Source organism: Chiroxiphia lanceolata, chromosome 12 (assembly GCF_009829145.1).
Source record: "Chiroxiphia lanceolata isolate bChiLan1 chromosome 12, bChiLan1.pri, whole genome shotgun sequence".
In the NCBI taxonomy this organism is placed as follows: Eukaryota; Metazoa; Chordata; class Aves; order Passeriformes; family Pipridae; genus Chiroxiphia; species Chiroxiphia lanceolata.
The window spans coordinates 7,879,966-7,902,079 of NC_045648.1; the positions used below are offsets into that span (position 1 = coordinate 7,879,966).

The following is a 22,114-nucleotide window of genomic DNA, read 5'->3' on the forward strand; positions in this document are numbered from 1 at the left end:
CCAGGTTCTACGCACCAGGTCTGTGGTTGTAGGGTCATTTTTCACTTCAGGGGAAGGAAGCAGAGAAAAAAGATTGCTTGACCTACTTGAATCATTCATGCAGAACTGCTCTGCAGCGTAGGGTCAAGTTTGTCAGAACACTTACGTCACAAAAAGAAATTATGGCCAAAAGAAACTTTAAACATGGACAAGGAAAAAAAAATAACTAAACTCTCACAGGTATAGACTCCAATTGAGAGAAAAAAATGGACACTATTTTTCAAATATTCCAAATGATTTTGGAATCTCACACTCAAAAGTGATCTGAGCACTAAAAACACCAGGACCCTGACAGGACAAGAAGGGAATTGGTCCCAGTTCAAGTCCAAAGTGTCAGTAACACAAGTGGTGTTGCAGGAGATCAGTGAATGGGAACCTACAGCAAGAAGAGGAGGCAAAATGGAAGTGGCTACCCAAGGGACCAGTATACTCAGCAGCAACAGATTACCCACTCTGAAGAGATGCTCTCCATCCCAGCACAGAGGTGGGATTTGCTTAGGTGGAAACATTTTGTGAACTACAGTAGCAGGAAAAGTCAAATTTCTTTGCTGAAGTCACCCTCAAATGAAAATGGAGAAGCAGGAAGTATGAGAGCAGCAGTGCTAAGGGAAGCAAGCCATGGATGGAGCTCAAGGGATCATTCCTGGGATGCTGTCTGGTGCAGTGACAGTTGACTGAGAGAGAGCAGGGAAGAGAGCCAGGTCTGAGCAGCATGGGGACCTCTTGCTGTCCCACAGAGCTGCCTGCAGACCCAGATGCTCCAGGGGCTCTCAATCCCTTTGGCTCCATCAGCAGACTGCTCTGGGCAGCTCCAGGAACAAGCTGCCTTAGTTCAATTGTTATTTGATTTCCAGAAACATCAACACAGGGATCCCATCTGAACTGGACACTGGATTGTTTACTAAGCACAGGCTGTCATTTAGTTAGAAACACATGAGCTTTTATTATATTTCCCTGGAAAAAAGCAATAGTTTAAACTAAGGGGGAAAATATTTACTAAAAATCCTAAGTTGCACTCACACAGAGGCTCTGACCTTTCATAACCACTCAGTTTCCTGCTCACCCATCCCAGTTTCCTGCTTAGCACATCTCTACTTACAAAGACCAGCTCTAGGGAAGCCTAGAGCCAAGGACTTGGGTTTGCTAAAGTTATCCATCTTGACAGCCACGTGGGGTCAAGACTTGCAGGCTATGAAGTAGAGGCAGGGTCCTGAAGCTTCCAGTGTTTGCATCGATTTCTTAACATCTCCAGGTAGCTCACACGCCTCCAGGGCTCCAAGAGCCAAGACCTGGCAGCTACTGCCCTTGAGAGCATGCAGTACTTGAAGCCAACAGACACACCACCTTTACAAGGATCTTTTTATAGTTTAGCTAAAACCAGAAGTGCAGTTTCAGCCATACTGAAAGACCCTTGCAATATATCCATGAATGATCCAAGCTCCTCTGAGCAGTCCAAGATCTCTCTCCACCACTATAACCGAGTGCACAGACACCTGAGGATCCTCATGCATCCACTTTCCTGCTACTGCTTTAAAACCTGCAGAAGAGGGCAGCTGAAGCACTAGAAGCCTCAATTTGGTCACTTTGACAGGCCCCAGGAGGTGGGCCAGGGCTCACAAGGTGTCTGTCCTACTGGTGGTGTTGATGCTGCCTGAAAATCAACAGGGTTTCGCAGCCAAACCACAGGGTACAAACAGGAAAGGATCAGCAGGCCTGTGGGAATGCCCTGTTTTCTTCAGTACGGCTGCTGGATCTTCTAATCAAGACTATCTGATACACTGATGTCATGCTAGTAATGGTATAACTCTATATCAGCCTAATGACACAATGGGTTTACAAAAGGAGCAGTATATGCAGCAATACACATTCATGCTTGCTAATCCTTCATAAGCCTGTAATCCTGATTTTCTTTTCCAAATAATAAGTGCAGATCTATTAAGACCCTATCACTAGCTGCATGCTAAATTCCCCTCTTCCTGCCTGGAATCTGCAGTGTGCCCTACACATGGTGGGGCAGGGGAATGACATGTCATGCCCACCAGCTCTCAGCCCCTGTAATGATGACTGGAGTGGTACTTGCTTGAAAATCCCATTCTGGGGTTTCTCCCTCACCTGCACCAGGGGGAGTACAAGGAAGCAGCCACAGCTTCATTGTCACTTCATTTCCTTTCTGGAGGGTCTGAGGATGCCTTCTAGAGGACGTTTCTGCATCAAAATGAAATACATTTATTCACAGGCATGCAAGTAAGCAAGGGAATAACCAGCAGTGTTTGACAGCCTTCTCCATCCGGCCCTGGTAGAGTTTTTCATCCCCTTTTTGACGATTGTGTCCCAGTGCTGCCACATCCCCACCTTCACCAGCATCCCCAGCCACGGACAGCTGCTTCCAGGGAGTCTTGGTATCAAACAACATTCATAACCACTCCAGCCACTTCATGCAAACAACCTGGAAATAACCCTTCCAGGAGTGACAAAGTAATAGTCACTAATTACACAATTAATTTATTCCTTGGCACTAATAAAAAAAATTACTTTGTGTTTCAAAGGAGCAGGAAAAAAAGAATCTAAGGACTTGTTTAATTAAAACTACAATGTATTGGAAAACCAAGTAGTTCTAATGACACAGACAGTGGTGCCATTTTATAAATAGTAATTAATTACCTACAGAAATAACACTTTCTTTTCTTTAAAGCTATTCATTCTTTTTCTTGTTGTTTTTCTTTTTTTATTTGCATGCAACTATCTTCAGGGCACAAAAATCCTGGGAGCTACCAGCCTGGTTCTGTGTGCTGTTCCTCGACTATGGGCAGAGGTGCTGTGTCCTCACCTCTCACATCCTGATCCCCACTGAGCACCAGTTGCAGAACTCCCTCCACAATCTCCCTCTGTCTGTAAGAGCTGCTCTCCGTCCTGAGCTCCCAGCAAAAGTGGGCAATGGGGCAAACTGTGACTCCAGCCATGAAGAGCCACTGGGACAGAGCTGACAGGCAGAACAGCTACAGCCTTCTGTGGAGGGAGTCAAGGCATGGACTGTTAGCCCAGTGTTATATATATATATATTATGCTTATAAGTCCTGATGTTAACCAATGTTATATATATATTTTAAGTATTCATGTATTCACAGCTATAAAGGCCTTTTCTCTACTTGAGCTAAATTGTATAACCGTGACCTATTGTCCCAGAAGGGTTTTTATTCATGTTAAATGGGTACTGAGATTAGAGTGCTCCTTGGTAGTAGGTACAGAAGCATTCTGGAGGAGACAGGAGAAGATGGATTGTTGTATCGAGGCTCAGCACAGAAACCAAAAACAGGAGAACCAAGCAGCTCTGCAGCCCAGCTGGCTTCACATCTGAAAAATCAGCTGTGGGGTTGGAGTGGCGACAACAGAGCCCAGCACATACCCCTCACTCATTCACAAGTCCCCAGTTCTGGTAGCTCCAACTTCCCATAGTGATGCCTCAGCACTCTCCAGTCCCATCTGTTCCCTGACCTGTGAGCCAGGTTGGCCTTCATGGTGCTGTCCATGGTGGTGCTTCACAAGTGCTCCATGCTGCACCTCTGACAGGCTCTTCCACCCTGCCCTGCTCCTCCAGGACGCCGTGCCTGCCTGTATTGCCCCTCATAAACAGTATGAATTGTCGCTGGCCCCCTGGTACCCACGGGACCCTCCAGCCCCATCAGTGAGCCCAGATGCACCTTGGTAGCTTCCAACTAATATAAAAGGGGAAACACAAACTCCTTGGAAAAAGCTCTGCATCAGCATCCTACAAGCTCCTGTGCCCTCATGCCTCCCTGCCCAGCCAGGAGATCACTGCAAGTCACGTCACTGAGACTGGCAGATCCCCTGCTCTGATCTTAACCTTTATCCAAGGCCGAGGGATCCCTCTGGTTTCAAGACTCATGGTCACATAGCCACCAGAGGTGATATATTCCCAGTCTGCCTGTTCATTCCCAGTGCACACCAAGGACAGCCTCAGTTCCTTAGAGACATGTTACCTCCATACTGCCTTGTGAAGAAATCAGGACAAGGCTGGCCTGGGTGCTGGTGCCAGGATGCACAGTGGTGGCCAGGGATGCTGGTGACCCCTCACCAGCTCTGATACTCCAGTCACTCTAACACAGTCAGGGTGGAAGCAGCAGTGAGCTGGCTGCTGGCTGTTATGCTGGTGCCAGATGGTGGATGAGATTAAAAGAATTTGATTTTCAAATAATCCATAAACCTGGATGAGCTAATGTCGTTTCATATGCATTATCTTGTAATCCCAGGAAAGAGAACGTTTCAGAGCAAAGAGCCTTATTCTCCCTTCCTGCAAGGACTCTAACAAGCTATAGATAATCCCCTTTTTGTTGGAAGGTGCTTACAGGGGACCTACAACACCCAGAGTGTGGCACAGGGGCTGCAGCTCTGTGCTGGTGCCTGTGAACAGGACAGCCAGGCATCCAGCACCACGGGGGCTGTCTTGCCCTGAGCTTTGTAGAGGTGGGACCAGCACGTAGCAGGGCCCAGGGACAGCTGAACTCTTAGGAGCCCATGCTGCACCTCTGGGGTAGAAGAGGGGGATACATATATTCTTCTAGGTAAGTACTTTTGTGTGCATTTCTGGGGATAAACCACCAAAGCCCAACCCAAGTAAATCAAAGGAATGCTGTGTCACCCTGGAAACAGGATCAGGCCCTCCCTGGTGACTGAACCCCATAGCCAGGGTCTGGTGACCACCCTCCCTCTCGCAAGGTGAGGGACAGCATCTGGCTGAAACCTGGACATTGCTGGAAACCCTTCCACTGCCCTCTCCAAAGCAACCGCTGCACAACCAGGGTTATAGGAAATTCATCCTCAGGGTTTCTTAACTTCTCATTGCCTATGTCAAACACCCACAATCATTTTTTCTCCTACCCTTACCCCCTGTGGATGCACCCCTTCTGCACTCCCATCCCTCCCTAACCCTCACACACAGCCCTGGGCAGCCCTCACAACCTGCCTGCCATCCACCCTCCAGGATCAGATGCTGCCTACCTGCTCCCTGCCTCTTTTCTCTGCACTAGAGATTCCATGGAATCTCCCGCTACTTGTCAAGCCTCAGCGGAGCAAAGACAACTGTCTGCCAATCACTGGGATCCTTCAACATGCAAGGTGTAAGCTTGAGCACAGCAGTTAAAAATTGTTGATCCTTATTCCATGCTTCAGGTTCCCACACTGAAGCATGCGAGAGCTAGAGGAGGAGGTGATTTTAAGGGGAAAGGGAAGTAAAACTCCACAGCTAGGATTTCCCAGTCACTGCCTGCCATCTAGTGCCTAGCACCGAGCTGTTACATGGGCAGCAAGTGACATCCACCTCCATCCTCGGGGGAATTTAGGTCTTAAATTAGAGCCAGTGACATTCGAGCATCGAGCTCCCAGTGCTGATAGTTGCCCACCGTGTTACTCAGTCTGGGCAAGGGCCAGGGAGAGGAGTTCAGAGTCAAATAGCCCAAATCCTGGTGGGACCTTTCAGTGAAAACAGCATGGGAGTGAGGGGAGGTGATGCTGTGTGTGCCTGCCTGGGTTGTGATGCGATGCCCAGCTACAAGGAGCTCACTAAATACAACATGTCTCTCTTCGCTGCACACCACTACCTTCAAGGTCACATCGCCGTCGTCAGCAGCTCTGATCAAAGCAGTGCAAACAGGCATTGTGTGAAGAATGCCACAGACAGGCTAAAAATAGATGAATGGAAGCACGAGGTAAAGAGGTGAAGGGTGAGGCTTCTCAGCTGTGCAGGAGACTCAAAACTTACAGAGAATCAGGAAACAAACAAAAGTAATCAAGAAACACTGACTTGGTGACTTGGGATATTCTGGCACTTGGACACACCACTGGAGTTTCCTGCCCAGTTCAATCCATAGGCAACCATTTCAACAGGAACACAGTCCCTACCAACCACTTGTAGCCTTTGGGTTAGCACCAACAGCAGGTGCTTTGGAGTGGTTTACAGGTTCTCAGGCAATCTGGGGGGCTGATGCTCTCCCTCCCCTTCCTTCAGTAGGGATATACCTGTGTTCATCTTAGGGGGTGTCTGGCAGCTTCTTGCCCCTCTGAAAGGGCTCTGATACCTATCTGTCCACAAAGGCAGGAGAGAGCAGGCAAGACACCTACAGCTCACCATAGTCCTGCTTTCAGGCAGAGAAAATAAAGGGGTATGAAATCCAGAAGGATGTGGGACAGGTATGTCCACCTTGCTCACTGCCTCCAGCCCCTGCTAGCTCAGGAGCCTCTAGCACGCTGCTGGAAGGCACCATCTGCTGCACCACATCCCTAAGCAGGGATGAGACTGGATGTTGAGCTTTGAGTGCTGGTGGAGCAGAAAAGTGGCTCCCCACGGGCACCACATCCAGCAGTCACCCGACCCACCCCCTGAAATGGGGAACTCACTGCCCCTACACACAGGGCACTGGTGGGATCAGACACCCCAAAAGCCCAGCCTCCCTCCTCTCCAAGGCTCTTATCATTTGCCTGCCCACTCCCTATGGCATGCCACTGCTTCCCTTGAGCTCATCCCAACATTTGCAGCCCATGCTATTTGGTAGTAGCACAGCTTGGGAATTCTTGCAATTGCTGTTCTGCAGAGTGGGGCACTGGGTCTGACACAGTTGGGCTGCATGGGGCATTTGGAAAAGGCAGGCAGAGCAGGGCAGCAGCTTCCAAACACACAGAACCAGACTGACTGATTAGCACATGGCTCTCATTTCCTCCAATGCTTCCAGAAAAGCAATAGGCGACATTAACAAAAGGATTACTCAGAATTCAAAAGTAAATGGGATTTGTGACCCATTATATTAACTGGGGACTGGGGAAAGCCCTACAGAGAGAGAACACTGCCAGCAGGTCACCAAACCAATTATTAAGAGCTCACAGATCACGAAAGTAGAGATATACACACATCAAGATAAATTTCTATTTGCCTGAAGAAGCAGGATGCTGGCTGAGCCACCCTCCCAACCCAGTGTGGTTTTTCTACATGCCCATTAAACCTGGATTATATCTGGTTATTTCCCCCAATAATTCACTCACCCCACAGGTTTAATGCTGTGGAATAACATTTGGGAGGATAAAACCTGAAAGGAGAAATGTAATGGTCATAATTACTTTGATAGATGAGAGGGTGCAGAAAGCAGGCAGGCAGCACGTGGTGGGAGTGGGACAGCGGCACACACTCACCCTGACATCGCTCACCATCCTCCCAGCAGCAGTGCTGGCCCGTGCCTTGTGTCCCAGTGTCCCCAGCTTCCCTCTGCCCAGATGCTTGAGAGGCAGAGCAGCCTCTCAGAGGATAATCTGCCTTCGACATCAGCTCTCACCTTAAACTCCATCAGAGATCAGCTTAAACTGCAAACTGCTAAGTGAAAACTCCCTAAACTTCTGCCTCAGCCAGTTATGGCATTGGAAGTTCATGGTAGACAGGTAAAGGGCCAGGTCCTGCCAGCACACTGTCCTGCTTCTGGAGTGGCCTGTGACAGTGAGTCCTAAAGCCTTGTACACCCTGAATAAGGGCTTTGTTGCCTTGCCTCGGTTTTGAAGAAGCTTCATTTTTATGTTGCTGAACAACTCTTCATATTTCAACTGAAAAATGCCCCTGGGTCTCCAAGCATTGCCTATGAAGTCCTCACAAAGGATTCTATACCCCTCAAGATCTGTTAGGGAAAAGTAGCCTTGACAGCAAAGCTGTAGCTGGAACTATGTGAGGGGCGTTCCCGCTGTCAGCATTTCATACTCACCTCACAAATTCCTGGCTTTCCTTTTTGAGGGCTTGGTGTCAAGGATTGGGTATTATGAACAAAGTTTCTGGGGTAATTTTACCCTGAGTACAAGTTTCCCAGCAGCACTCCTTCTTTTATATCCATTCTTACCTTTGTAGAGATTCACTCAAGCATTGCCTTCTGCCTGCCCCACTCTGCATCCTTCCAACATGCTGGTTATGCCAACCCACAGAGGTGATTTCAAAAGAAAAGGGAGGTAAAAGGTGTCCTGAAAACAAAAGGATGGGACATAATCCACTCATGCCACTGCTGATCTCAACCAGATTTTCCACACAACTTTCTGCTGGGTCTCTGGGCTGCCATGAGCAGAGCACCCCATTCTGAATCCCCTGCAGGCAGCAGAGCACAGCAGGAAAGGGTGGTGCTTGCAGAAATCCCAGGCGCTACTAGAAAAATTCCCTCCAAAGACACAGATCCCTTTCAATACAAGCACAGGAGCTTGAACAGAACAAAGCCAAAGTGACTGATGCTGCTGGAGATGCTTCATCCTCCACGACAGGGAGCGAGCCCAAAGGCTACACCAGCTGGGACAGCGTAACTCCCACCTTCCCCAAGCCAGCCCACCCCTTGCCCCAGCAGTGAGGGATGCCACAGGTTCTCCCTGCACCCAGCAGCTCTCCCTGCTCGAACAAGCTCACAGCTGTATTTGGGAAAAACAGCAGCTCCCCTCCTATAGGTTTTCAGAGAACAGTAAGCCACTTAGCCTGTGAATCCAACAGCCTCTCCTGGCTCCACACGTATTTATCTTCTCCATTTTGAAGCCTTTGGTTGCTCGGGGCCAGCCAGGAGGAGCAACAAACAGCAGCTTCCCATTATGTGGGAAAGCATGCAGTTCTGAACAGTTCACAGTGTATCACAGAACATGTGAGCACTAACCCCCAAAACTCACACAGACAGGGAGGGATGTCAGCTAGGGAATGATTTTGTAGAAGAAGAGGAAAACTATCTGTGAAGCTGAAAAGCAGTTTTATTAGCGCTTGTTATCTCTTCTCCACTGGAGGGGAGTACTAGCATCAAAAAAACCCTTCATCTCCCTCTTCTAACATGATGGCTCAAGCAATGGCTTAGATGCTTAAATGCTGGTGTTTTAGGTTGCAATTGATCCTTCCATTTCTTTCTGCTCATGGTAACTTTTAGCAACAGCTGCTGGACTCTGTCACATCAGGGAAAGAGCATTTGAGATGCTTCCTTCCCCCTGGGAGGGGGGAAAGGATTTGGCTTTTGTGTATGACCCTCATGAGTGGAAGCATCCTGTGCCAAAAATGGCCTTGAGGAGCAGAAAGGCCCCCCAGTCTGACCACATCCCAGCTTCCTCCCCCCATGTGCACAGTCAGGGGAAGGTAACACTCTGCTGCCAGCCTGGGAGCACTGATCTCACACTGGACTTCTTAGATGAGCCCCACATTGCTGCTCTCAGCGAGGAGTCACAGGTCCTTTCCAAAACTCCTCTCTCTGCTGAACACTTCACAGGAGAGCTCTTCAATTGTTCTGACTGTGCCTTGCACTGAAGTGCCACAGCAAATTCAGTGCCTTTCACAAATTCAGCGCCTTTCACAAGCACTTGCTACACCTCAGGTTCTGGCAGAGAGATCTCACGTTGAGGAGGCTTTTGCCAAGGTGAGAAAAACCCTCCAGGCTCTGGGTGCAAACAAGCTCCAGCCTCTCTCTACACCCAGGCAAAGACTCACAGAGGTCTGCATTGCTTTCTCAAGAGGAGTTTTTTGTTTCATGCTCAACACAAGTGAAATCCTCCCCCAGCTCTTTGTGCTGGACTGCAGGAGGCACACCTGGCTGCAGCAGCTCTCACCCAGCCATGACACGACAGGTTTCTTCTGCTCTCTTAGAAAAGGTTTTGTGCTACTCTTTCAGTGGTTATCAGCAAAATACATCTCACCAGCCTGCCTGCTCAGGCTTATTCAACTACAGCTATGGGTATAGGTTTGCACTGTGTGGAGCCACCAAGCTCCCAAAGGAAAAGAACAGCCTACTGCTGTGACCTACTGCAGGACTCTAGGAGCAGAGGAAGTGAGAAGACCTCAAACCATCCTCTAGGAAACCATCATGATATCCTCCTACCTTCCCTCTCAATGAGGCCAGAGAAGAAAACAGGCCACACACAGGAAATGTGGAAAAGGACCCAACTTGCAGGATCTGGGATTGTTTGCAGCAACTGGCTGAAGGTTTTTAAATAAAATCGACTGCAGGGAAAAATCAAAAAAAGCTTTCAGTACCGCTTTTTCTTTCTTTTGTGCTCATGCTTTTGAGGACAAATAAGCACTGACTAAACAGCATTTTAGATGTTTTAAAAGTTCTATTCCAGCAAAAACCTCCTTTTGGCACGGGAAACAGGGCAGAGACCTTGACAAAGGGAATGCCCTAAGCCTGCGTCCTATGGAGCCAGTGACAGCCTGAAACAAGAGTGGCAGAGAAAATCCTAATCCTTTGCTGACTGCACCCACAGCCCCCCAGGTGGGGAACAACCTGAGGGCAAGGACTCACCTCTCCCCACTGCAGGAGCTTCCAGTCCTGGAGAAGGCAATAGTGCTGACCTCAGAGAGCAGCCAAAGTATCTACAGTTTTTCAGGCACATACTTTGCTCCACCTGCATTTCCCCTTTGCCACTGAACTCTGCTGCAGACTCAGCCTCCTTGCCAGGCCTGCAAGGGTGGCTCCAGGAACAAAGTTTTGTTGGTAATTTATGGGAAACCTGCAGCTCTCAAACTGTCCAGTGTTAGAAAATGCAAGGTTGCTGTGCTCCCTCCCTACCCTGATGGCTTGCAGAATGATTAAGGATAGCTTTAATTTGAGGCCTGCAGCTCAACAGCACCCAAAGGATTGAAAAGATACATAGAGCAATCTCCAGTTCCACCTCTGGAGGCCAAAGTCTCTCCGGATTATTAACAACAGCTATTTCCTCCCTTTCTCCCTGCCACTGGAGGAGGCTGATTCCCTGCAAGGTCCAGCCAGCACTCTGACTACCAAACAGCAACATTTACAACCAGAAAAAACCTCCAGGAACAGAACTGGCCCCAGAGGGTTGAGGTAGCACCACACAAACCCAGGATAGATCTTCTAATAAAGAAATCAGGGTAATAGGGTCAGGCTTCCCAAGGCAGACCAAGTTGGGCTGGGTTAACAGTGCTGGCCTAATGCAGTGGGAATGGGAGCTGAGAACTCCCTACAAACATCTTTGAGGCTGCTCCCACAACACAGTAATGCTATAAAAGCCTTCCCCTTCTAGGAAAACAGCCTCTCAGCCCAGACAGGGAGCTGCTGCTGCTGCTGTTACCCTCCTTCAGTGTCTGTTGAGGCTCAAGGGGAGGCAGTGTGGGTGGGAAATCAGCATTCGTCTGAAGAATGAGCTGCTGCCTATTTCTCACAGATCCGTGTCCTCCACAGCCGTATCGAGTTGAGGCCAGAGGCAGCTCCAATGCAGATTAAATGTTAGTAAGCTGTGAATATCCCAGCTTTCATTCTCCCCAGAAACCCACCTTGCCCTGCCTGGTGTCCATGAGGGTTTGTTCTCATCTGGACACAGAGACAACCCTCCAGTGCTGCTCTTACCAGACAGCAGGTACCAGAGACAAGCATTAGCCACTGCAAGGAGAAACCGTTTGAGCTTGAGCCTGTGACAGGAGTCTGGGGAGGAAAGCAAGCCTCCCGGGTACCACAACCCCAGGGAATCACACTCTTGGGAGAGGGAAAGATCACAACATGCATTTCCAGAAGAGGTGGAGGAGGAGGATTCAACAAGAGCAAAGAACTCCCTCAGGAAAGCTTCACTTCCGAGTATAAGTTTTAATATTTATTCAGTACAGGGCCAGTGAAGAGAACTGAGAAATAAGGCAAAGGCAAATTATCCTCCAGAGCCCAAGTTAACATCTCATACACACAGACCATGCAAAGCAGCAGCCGTGCTCCTCCCTGGAGCCATGTCCCACATCTTCCCCATCTGCTGGAGCACAGCCCGTCGCTTACAAGTCCAGGAGGAATCGATCGACTTTTTTCAGGTATTCCGGCTTCAGGTAATCTCCCAGCTCGTTCTTTGTGACCCACAGGTAATCTGCCTTCAGCTCTGTCTGGGTAAAATCAGTGCTCTGCAGGAAGGCTTTGAAGAAGAAGACTTTGGCTCCAACATTATCCTCAGTCCTGATGGCCCGGGGGAACTTATACTTGTAAATCCCATACGGTGCATTCCCCAGGATTTTGGCTTGAATGTGATCTCCTGCAACACCCCAGCAATGCAAGAGAAAAAAAAGAGACATAAGAACACACAGCAACAGTAAATGCTCTCCTGTATAACAAAGGAACCATAAGCCACTCCTTGCCTCTGGTTCAGACTGACTGTTTCCTCTGTGGCAGAAATACTGACAACTGTGAGCCTTTTCTCATGAAGAAACTGCTCATTTGGAGACCAGCAAGTCCTCTCAGAGTGGGAGAGGGAGGGAGGGACGGAGGGAGAGGGTACCGCGCTTTGCCAACCCACAGTGAAAAGTAAGGACACATGGGTTTGCCATCATCACCCATCTGCTGCAAAAGCTATTACACAGCACCAAGAGGGAAAGAGAACCCATATACCTGGAGCAAGCCCAGAGGGTGTCTGGTGATGCTCCAGAATCAGATCCCAAGGGCCAGACCTGGCACTGCTTGCTGCTGGTGGCAGCCAGAGATCTCAACTCACAGTTCTCTGCCAGCCCTCCACATGCTGCAATACAGAGCCGATTACCTCGCATCTTCCCAGAAAAGTCTGCCCCACTGAGCTCCATCCCTCTGCCATGAAATGCCTTTTCCCAGCAGATGCCAAGTAATTTCACTACAGCAGATGACAAATATCCCTCAGACAGGGCACAGGAAGAAAACCACTGGGACAAAGAAGAGGGAGGGTCAAGCACAGGGCAGACTACACACCCAAAAACGTAGCCATGGCTCGCTCAGCTGTGCTTCTCAGAGTCTCTCCAGGCTGCCATTCCGCTTGAGGCAGGAGCCACAGTTCCTGGTTACCAATTTTCTGTTTCACCAGAAGCATCAGGTTACTGTCCAGCTTCCTGTTCAACGATGTTCGAATGTTCTTTTTATCAGCATCTGCCAAAAACCAACGCATGCTGGAACAAGACAAAAATCTAGACAGGAGTGCTCTCAGTTGCTCTGGAAATCAACGAACGATTCAGCTGGAACCCACTCCTGTTTCAATTCCAGAAGGAATTTATAGTAAGCAGTCTGGACCCCTACCTTGACAAAAATCAGCAAGAGAACTAAACAGAGCTTGGGAACCAAGAGACCAAACATTTCTCTTGTCTGGAAACAACATCTATTTTCGTCATTTTGCTCTGGTAAAGCTGAACACGCACATATTTTTGGTGTGGGAATGCTGATCTCCCTGTCAGTTAATTGTTCATGTGCTAATGGTGCTACCATGGAGTAAAGACTCTCTTTAAAGCAAAAAAGACTCAAAAACGCCTTCCTTCCACTGAATTGCACTCCATTTGTCAAACAATCTGGGTGTTCTCACCCACCACAAACTTCAGCCTGTACCTGTTATCCGTGGAGCAGGTTTGAACCGCAGAAATTTCTGTTCCCACTTGTCCTCCAGGTCTTGAGCCATGATAACCGTCCTGCCAGTCACTTCATCATCATCATCATACAGGCTTTCCTTCCTCCTCTTGAGCCGCTCCTCCTCCTCCAGCTTACGGATTTCGTGATCCGAATAGTGGCTTTTCTCCAGCTCTATCTAGAAGGGCAACATAAAGAATTCTTGAGCCACAGCACTACGGGTGTTAGCAAGCTGAATTATTTCCACCTCAGCGAACACAAAATAATGGGAATTTCCCTGAGGTTGAGCAGGGCTTCCCTGTTTGCAGCAAGAGCATCAACACCCACAAAATGTAGTGCAGAATAGCATAATAGCATACAGTGCACTCGGGAAGCAACATCAGACTGTGTGTGCAAGGCCACCAGCCCTGATGCTCCTGTCCCCTCATGCCTGAGGGCGCCATTTCCCCACCAAGACCCCCCACCACCAGCCCCCTCTACCTGCCCCATAAGCGCCATCATCTCCTCCTCCTCCTTCTCCAGAGGCTGCGTGATCCGGGGAAGCCTCAGCAAGCACATCGCGCCGAAAAGCCTCCACGGGCGGCGAGCAGCAGCAGCAGCAGCAGCAGCGCTGCAAACCCACCGAGCCGGACCCGCCACCCGCTGCCCGAGGGGCGCCGCCATCACGCGCGTCCCACAATGCCCCGCCATGTTCCCTCCCCGCTCCCGTCGTGCTCCGCGGCCGCCGCTCCCGGGGCGCGGGTCGCGGTCGCAGTCGCCGCCATGAGCGCGGCCGTGGCGGCGGCCGGGCAGAGGGTGCTCGGGGCGGGCTGGGGGTGAGCGGAGCCGGCGGGATGGGCTATGGGGAGCGCGGGCACACCGAGGAGGGTCTCTGGGGGTTTCCCGCTGGGGGTTTCCCGCTGGGGGTTTCCCGCTATCGCTACACGCCGTCCCCACACCTCCCCAGCGCAGGTGCTTCACCGGCCGTTCTCTCCCCCCTCAGGGCCCGCGCCACCGCCGCCCTGTGCCGCGGGCTCCGCTTCGGCCCCCCGAGGCTGCAGGACATCGCGGGGGCGGCTGCCAAGGAGACGGAGAAGCAGAGCGCGACCGAGCAGAGGTGAGAGCCGAGGCCAGGCCGCGCCGGGAGGGCGCTGCCATCTGCCGCTCGCTGCGAGGTTTTATCGCCTCCAGTGGGTTTGCAGCCGAGGGAGGGGAGGGAGCGGCTTGACTCAATCAGAAACGCAGCTTGTGTCTTTCGGAGACTTGGTCCCTTCTTTCTTTATTTCCCAATGTGAAGTAAAACTTTGTAATGTTTAAAGAGCGAGGCCTGATAACTCTTGTTTTGCTCCTCAGCCCTTTAATCCTGCAGAGGAGCTCCATGAGATGGGATGGAAAGGTTTATGAAGAGATCCCAATAGCGCACATCAAAGCGACGTACAACAAGTAAGCAAATAAACTCCTCCATTCCTGCTCTCACGCACAGTAAAAGTTCAGGACATACCCGTGTTTTGGCCTGTCATGATTTTGATCTAAAGGCTCAAAGGAAAAAAAGTGGTGTTCATGACAGAGATGATGATACTGATTCAAACCTCAGTGCTGTTCAGGAGGCATAACTGTCCTTAGAATGTCTATAAAGCTATAAGATTGTTTTTATACATTTTGACTACATTCTGATATGAATAATCAGATGCTGACAGCTTTAACAGCAGGTTACTTCCAGCCTTCTGGTCTAGCATTGCCACTGTGCAGCTGTTGAAAGAACTGCCATATTTTCCATGAGAGACGATTGTATTTCATCAGTGATCCTTGCTGTGGTACTTTACTGTTGTTTCTAAAGGTCTTCAAAGTTCTAGAAATGTTTTGTGCGTTTTTTTTAATAAGCAGAAGAGAGGTGCAATGAGAGGTGGGTCTGAAAGGGCTGAGTGGGATCTGAGGTGTACCTGGATAAAGGACACATTATCCAGAAAGTTTCTGGCACCTCGCTCAGGGTCTGTAGGGTGACCGGAAGGTCGCTGCTGGGAGGGGTCTGCAGCAGGTTTGAGTGAGTGGGATGCCTCGAAAAGGAATGCTGAGCTAGGGTGGCTTGGAGAAGGGAGGGAAGAGTCCTGCAGTGAGCTGTGACAGTAAGGTGAGCAAGAAGAAATGAGCATAAAGCCTTGTTCCACCTTGCTTACTCCCTTTGCCCGTCTCTCTCTGCAGCACCCACGTCCAGGTGGTCAGCTTTGACAGCCGGCCGCTCGCCCACACGTCCTGTGGCACAGAAGGCTTCCAGAATGCCAAGAAGGGAACGGCCATTGCCGCACAAACCGCGGCCATGGCAGCAGCTGTGGTGAGTCCACACCAATGATTCCCACCTCCCAGTACCTGGGCACATGCCTGGCTCACAGGCAGCATTCCAGAGCTGTTCCATGCTGTCAGTGTCCCAAGCTTCCTCTGCACACAGACAAAGTGTGTTTGAAACAGCTGTTAGAAATGCCCTGAGGGTGAGTTGAGCTGTGCACAGCTCCTTTTTTCCTAAGTGAACATCTCTCAGTCATTTTGGGAATGTAGCCCCTGAATCAGCGGCAGTTCAATTTTTGCACCATGGGGGGACTGAGAAGCGACTGTAGTTACTGGCTGGATGTTTCATATTTGGTCTCTGCCACAGGAGAACTGAGCTGCTGCCAGCAGTTCCACTCAGAGAAGGTGATGTCCTTGCACATGTAGTTTCCAGCCACATATGGTTTATTATAACTGTTTCTAAAAACCACATGAGTGTCTAGGTAGAGGAGATGAGGCTGCCTATGTCACAGTCCTCAGTAGAGCAGAATGAGGCCAGGTTAAACTGAAAATCCTCATCCTACATTAGGTGGAATTCACTCCAGCCTTTCATGTCAGAGGTGTTTGGTGCCATTGCTGGCCAACAGCTTATTGTGATTGACTCAGAGGCGTATATCTTCAGTATTAATCTGTGATCATTGGAGCCTCTTAGTAGCTGTGTAGCTGTGCTTGGACAGATTTATTCTATCACTGTTGAAGTTGTTAATGTGTTAATTGCACCAGAACACAGCGAGACAGAGCCAGAGGAGCTCCCTCCACGTGGTGGCAGCAGGGCTGTGCTGTACAGCACTTCTTCATTTCCAATTTGCAAGCCCCTAGAATTTTTGCACTGGAGGTGTGGACTCCTGCACAGCAAATCTAAAGCTTGCCTGCACTTCTCATTTACCCTCTAGAAAGAATCTACTTGTCACAGGGAAAAAGTCACCGCATTAGAGGGAAGGGAAAAACAGCTTTGAGTTAGTCCTTGTTAGTCCCTTGCCACTTCAGTCACGTATCCATGGATATGTCCTTTTTTGCCTTGGCTTTAGATCACAGATAGTCTGATTTTAAAGCTTTCTCTGGCTGCAGAGCTGACAGTCTAGCACAGAAGTCCTCCTGAACTTGCCATGGCTATATCCAAGTCTCCTTTGCTCCTGGATTCTCTGCAACAATCCCCATATATGTCTTCTGTATCCATTACTGAGTAGTCTTTATTTTTACTTAAATACTATTATGATAATGGGTCAGAAGGGAATGACAGACTCCAGGGGAGCCAGGCCAGCAGCAGTTCTCTCAGAGAGAACACTAACCAGTTGTTCTTTTCACAGAAAGCACGTGGGAAAGGCGTATTGCACGTGCGAGTCGTGGTGAAAGGACTGGGACCGGGACGCAAAGTAGGTGTCGGAGTTTCTTTGTCATATTTTATTTTCTCAGATATCATCAGCCTAAATTCAGGCTAGTCTCAGTTAACATCACTGAATGAGATGTAAAGGATTCGTCATTCAATTTCCTTGAAATGAATTATTAGAATTTTAGAGTTGTAGGACTTCAGAGGTAGCATAAAAGCTGTATTTGGGACTTCTTACAGTTCAGGGAGGAAAACTGATGGTAACACTGCAAAAAGAACTGAAGCAGATAGGTTTAAACTGGGTTTTCTGATACAAGTCACTTATTTTGAAAATAATTACAAAGTGAGAACCTCTGCAACAAGTTGATTTGGATGGGGGACAAAACTCTTTTGCCCAGAGCTTTTTCTCTTCTGTGCTGTTCAGTGTGTTGGTAACAGTGTGTCATCTGCTGTCTTGTTGCAGGCTGCCATCAAGGGTTTGACAATGGGAGGTTTGGAGGTGATCTCCATCACCGACAACACCCCGGTTCCCCACAACGGCTGCCGCCCTCGGAAAGCCAGGAGAATGTGAGGGGGCACTGGAAGAGACACACAGCTTTCAACATCAGTCCTTGCAACAGGGACTGGGTTGAATGTTGCTCCTGTGACAGACTCTGGAAAGCCTCCCTCCCTGGAAATACTTGCTGAGGGAAGCTTGAAGAGGAGAGACCATCCTGGGCCTTAAAAGCCCAGGTGATAGAAGCTGGTGGTGAAAGCAGGCATACATGTGCTCCCTTAGTGGGAAGCCTCTTGTCTACAAAGTTTGTTGATTAAAATGTTGTTTTTTTGACAGCCATTCCTGCTGTGTTCCCAGGAGTATTTTGAATTATTATTGCCTCTTAACTGCTCTCTTCCTCTTACCACTGTATGTGGCTCTTGCCTAGCCCTCTGTGCCATTAGTGCCCTTGTTAGAAGGGGAGCCTGAGGTCTCAATTTCCTCGTAGTAAACAAATGCATGGGATCACATCATCTTCCTTCCCTCTTTCTCTCAGTGCACATATTGGGAAACAAGGCATGGAGTAACTCTTTCCTTCCCCCTGGCTCGCATAGCTCATTGTGCTGTGAGAGGCAGCTCTCCCTGTTCACAGAGCACTGGATCCATTACTGGCAAAGATCTGTTGCAGTGCTTTGTTTTGCCCAGGCTGTACTGGCCTGCCACTGCTTTTGGCAAAGCAAAGCACCATTCTGTCTAAAGGGGCTGGGATCTTGCCAGGTTTGGTGCTTACAGGCTCTTTGGCCCTGCCTTGTGCACCACCAACTGGGTTTTCCACGGTCCTGGCAAAAGCAAGCAGGGGTTAGTAGGCCTGAGGAACAGTGAAATGCTGCCAAGGAGATTTAAAACACTTAAGTCTTGAACTGTACCTCTGTGTAACCACAAGCAGCAGGAGCTTGTCGTCAGTCTGTGATGTATTATTGCTGTCCCAGGTCCGCCCAGAATTTCTGCCAAGGGAATATGTCTAGAGCATTAACCAGGGAAGGTAACGGCAGTAACTGATTACAGGATTGATTTCCTGGATGGCAGAGGCCCACTGCCTAGCAAAGGGCACCTCCTTCAAAAACCCTGCTGCCAGAGAAGCCCTGGGCCCATACAGCATGCACTGGGCAGGTATTTCACCTGTAAACAGGGTATATTTTGGAGCAGCCAGCAGTTCTATTGCAAACCCAGAATCTTCCTTTCTATTATTTCTCTTTCTCTCATTCCTCTGTAGTTTCTTAAATTGCATAATTAACCATTTTTCTTCCTCTTTAGAGAAAGGGTGCCATGGCAACAAGGCAGTGAACCTCCTTCATGGGGCTGAATGGCATTCAGCAGGTTTTGAAAGAAATCACTCTGCTTAGAAGAGCCCGTTGAGTTGCATTTGACAGAAGAGAAGAAAACAAGATTCAGATGAGTCCCCTACCTTAGTCCAGCTGTCTGAATTTGAATGGAGGGTAGGTGATCTTAAAGGGAAGTTCCTTGAGCTGTCACAGATTTGACAGCAAGGAAGAGAAGCTCTTCCGTAGATGTTTTGACACACTAGAAGAGCTTCCCCCTTGCTCCAGAAATACAGCTGAGCTTCTAGTGACTTCATATTCCTGTTTATAAGGAGAAGATGGCAGGTCAGCTATAAACTGTGAAGATTAACTCTGTGAATGCAGGCATCTGGCTGGGGAGGGCACGTGTGGTGTGCTTACAGCAAGGCTGGGCTGGTGTCTGTGCTGAGCACAGCAACCAGCCTGGAGTAAGGAAGAGCACCAGGCTCTGCTGGCAGGTTTATCAGCAATGTACTGTCTTAACACACTGAGAAAACCGAAATCTACTGTTCTCTACCACAGGCTGCTCCAGTTGCATCAATGCAGAAGTGCCCACGTCACATAAAGATGATAGAACAAATTGAAAAATAAGATTGTGAAGAGACCTGCAGTCCTTCTGAAATTCAGGGAAGAGTATGTGGGTGACTCAACAGTCATAAAGCAATGAGAATAAATCTCTGCCTTGCCCAGACTTAGAATCAAGGCTGTGCCCTTTTTAAAGCCACTCCTTAACACTCTTGGGTTTGGGGTATTTGTGAAGATTTTAGGAAGTCTGTCACTGCATCACCACTGCTTATACAGAGGGAAGCTTTATGTCCCTCTGCCCTGCCTACTTCTGGTAGCTACCCCTACTTCTTCCTCCAGCTGACATTCCTGTAGCACCCTCTGAACTGGACAGAAGAGGCTGAGTCTCTTCTGCATGGTTCAATGGCTGGATCTGTACAGTACCCTGCAATATTTGTCCTCCAGAGCCCCAGCTCCCTGTACTCTCCCTGAGCTCCCTGGCACAGTGCTTGAGTTGTGCAGCTTCTTACTGAAGTCACATTTTTCATCCACCTTCTCTCCTGCCCTGATGGAGCACCCCCAAAGCCATGCTTAATGCTCAGTCCGAGCTGTTTATCCTGCAGCACATCCCAGGGCTCTGGGGCAGTCAGTGAGGCACGAGAGCACAAAGCAAGGGCTTGGACACTCCTTCCTGCACACATTGTACAGTGAAAGAAGCCTTAAAACTCTCTATTGTGGTTCCTCTTGCAGGGAATTAATAGACACCAATAGTGCTTAATGATTTCCTTACCTTTCAGATGAAACTATTAATTAAGGGCCCGGTTTTAGTCAGCCACTGGTGTTTACCAGTTCTAATTGCTTTTCTTGGCGCCTGGGTGGGAAACAGCGTTTTCTACTGGCTCACATTCCTCCTGAGCAGTAATTACTTTACTTGTCAGTAGCGTGGCCACAGCATTAGCACCCTCATTAGGTTCATATCCTCTCCCTTTGGGCTTCCCTATTGCTTTTGGACATTCTTCTCTCCATTTCCTCCTAACCTGTGATTCCCTATGCTCAAAGATGACTTTTTCTGTGAAACAAACTCCGAAACTACTACTGGTCGCAAAGCTTCATCCTGAATTCAACCCTGGCCTTTTCTGGGGGCTTGTCTTCCATTTTAAAATAGCACATGGACCTCTCTCCATTGTATCCCTATAAATCCCTGTGTAAAATGCAGAATAGTCTCCTGACTTACAGATAAAATGCTGCCTGAGGTCTGTTTTACCCCTTACTGAGTGCACACCACCTTGGGGAGTTAGTTTAACTCAGTTACCCTTCCCTTGGACAGGGATGGCACCTGGTGGCTTGGAAAAATAGCCCCCAGGCTTCTCCTGAATAGTGTATTATTCTGCAAAGAGGAATTATTTCCCTGACCCCAGCAATAACGACTTTCTACCCAGAGCTGCAGTTTTATCTGCTGATTTGGTGATTTACTATTTCTTCTGTGAGCATCTCAGTGACAAGAGTCAGGCAGCCAATTTCGATCCCTTTGTGAGATTCAATTAAACCATTAAGTGATGTCAGTGTCCTTTAACAGCTGACTGTACACACAAGCAAATAGAAGGGGGAGAAGGGAACAGACCCTGCAGTGCTAATAAACTGTAGCAGCAGGGGTGGCTTAGAGCAGCCCAGCTGCAGCTGTTAGGGACATCTGTGCAGGTTTTGCTGGCTTTCCCTCTGGTGTGGGAATACCTGGCTCTAAAAGTGCACAAAGCAGGTCGCTGTGTGGGTGTTTATAACCCTAAAGCACCCCCGGGGGGCCTTGGAGAAGGAACAGTTCAAATCAGGTGGTGTTTTTGCACTCAGATTTCAGCAGATAATCACGGTGCTGCTTTCGTGCCTGGCGTCCGTGCCCAGCCCCTCTTTCCCTCCAACCTCAGCCTATGACCCCTCAGACCAAAAAGAGATCAAGGACCCTCAGATTGTTTTTATGCTTTCCCAACGCTCTCCTCTCCCCTCAAGAGGCATTAATGGGTACTCAACCACAGTAGGAACTGCTCAAAGGTTTTACTAATGAACAGCCTTAAGAGCATCCAAATCCGCAAGCTGATAATGAAGCTGAGCTGCAGGGTCCTCTTGGGGAGATGCAGAAGGGAGCCAAGCCTCAATGCTATTCCCTTTTTCTGAAACCACTCACCCCTCCTCCGCTGAGCTTTCCAAGCTCCCCCTGCAATAGTGCCACTTGACAGTGGCACTCATTCCTCCAGAGTCCACAACTCTCTTCCTATGCCCACATCTACTGAGAGTGCACCTGGACCCAAACCCCTTGGCAGCTATGGAGCCCTAACAGTGACTGCTCGTGATAGCTGCTCCTGGCAGCAGCTTCAGCACTTGTTTTTCAAAAAAAAGGAGGTAGAAGGGAGAAAGGGTTGGATACAAGGGGCTGAATGCTAAGCGAGAATACAGGCAATGAAAAGGTGGGTTGGGAAAAGAAGTGGAAGGAAAAATGCATGAAGAGAAAATACAATATAAAAAAGCCCCAAAGACCAAAAAACCCACCCATTTCTTTAGTCTAAAATCTCACAGATTGTGGTCCAAGAGTTAGCGCAGGTCAGGAGAAGGATGCAAGGAAGGGCTCTCCAGAATCTGGCTAGATGCGCTTCCCTTTGCTGTTCTCCCACATCAGAAGCACAGAGTGGCTTTGCTCAGGAGTCTTCCCTGCCACCACAACCAGCTCTTTGGGGCTTTCCATTCACCACTCTAAGGAGCTGTATTTAGAAACTTCCAA

General features: G+C 49.0%; 2 protein-coding genes across 2 annotated transcripts; one reads left to right on the forward strand and one right to left on the reverse strand.

The window, feature by feature from the left end:
* Positions 1–11,613: 11,613 nt before the first annotated feature.
* Positions 11,614–14,095, reverse strand: MRPL46 (mitochondrial ribosomal protein L46). Its single transcript, XM_032700006.1, has 4 exons — positions 13,866–14,095; positions 13,368–13,563; positions 12,744–12,917; positions 11,614–12,060 (listed from the first exon to the last, which is right to left on the reverse strand). Exons 1-4 carry the CDS (start codon positions 14,073–14,075, stop codon positions 11,810–11,812), a joined length of 831 nt encoding a protein of 276 aa, XP_032555897.1. The 5' UTR covers positions 14,076–14,095; the 3' UTR covers positions 11,614–11,809.
* Positions 14,096–14,130: 35 nt separating this feature from the next.
* Positions 14,131–17,845, forward strand: MRPS11 (mitochondrial ribosomal protein S11). Its single transcript, XM_032700007.1, has 6 exons — positions 14,131–14,200; positions 14,368–14,481; positions 14,718–14,807; positions 15,564–15,693; positions 16,991–17,056; positions 17,474–17,845. Exons 1-6 carry the CDS (start codon positions 14,148–14,150, stop codon positions 17,579–17,581), a joined length of 561 nt encoding a protein of 186 aa, XP_032555898.1. The 5' UTR covers positions 14,131–14,147; the 3' UTR covers positions 17,582–17,845.
* The last annotated feature ends 4,269 nt before the right edge of the window (positions 17,846–22,114 follow it).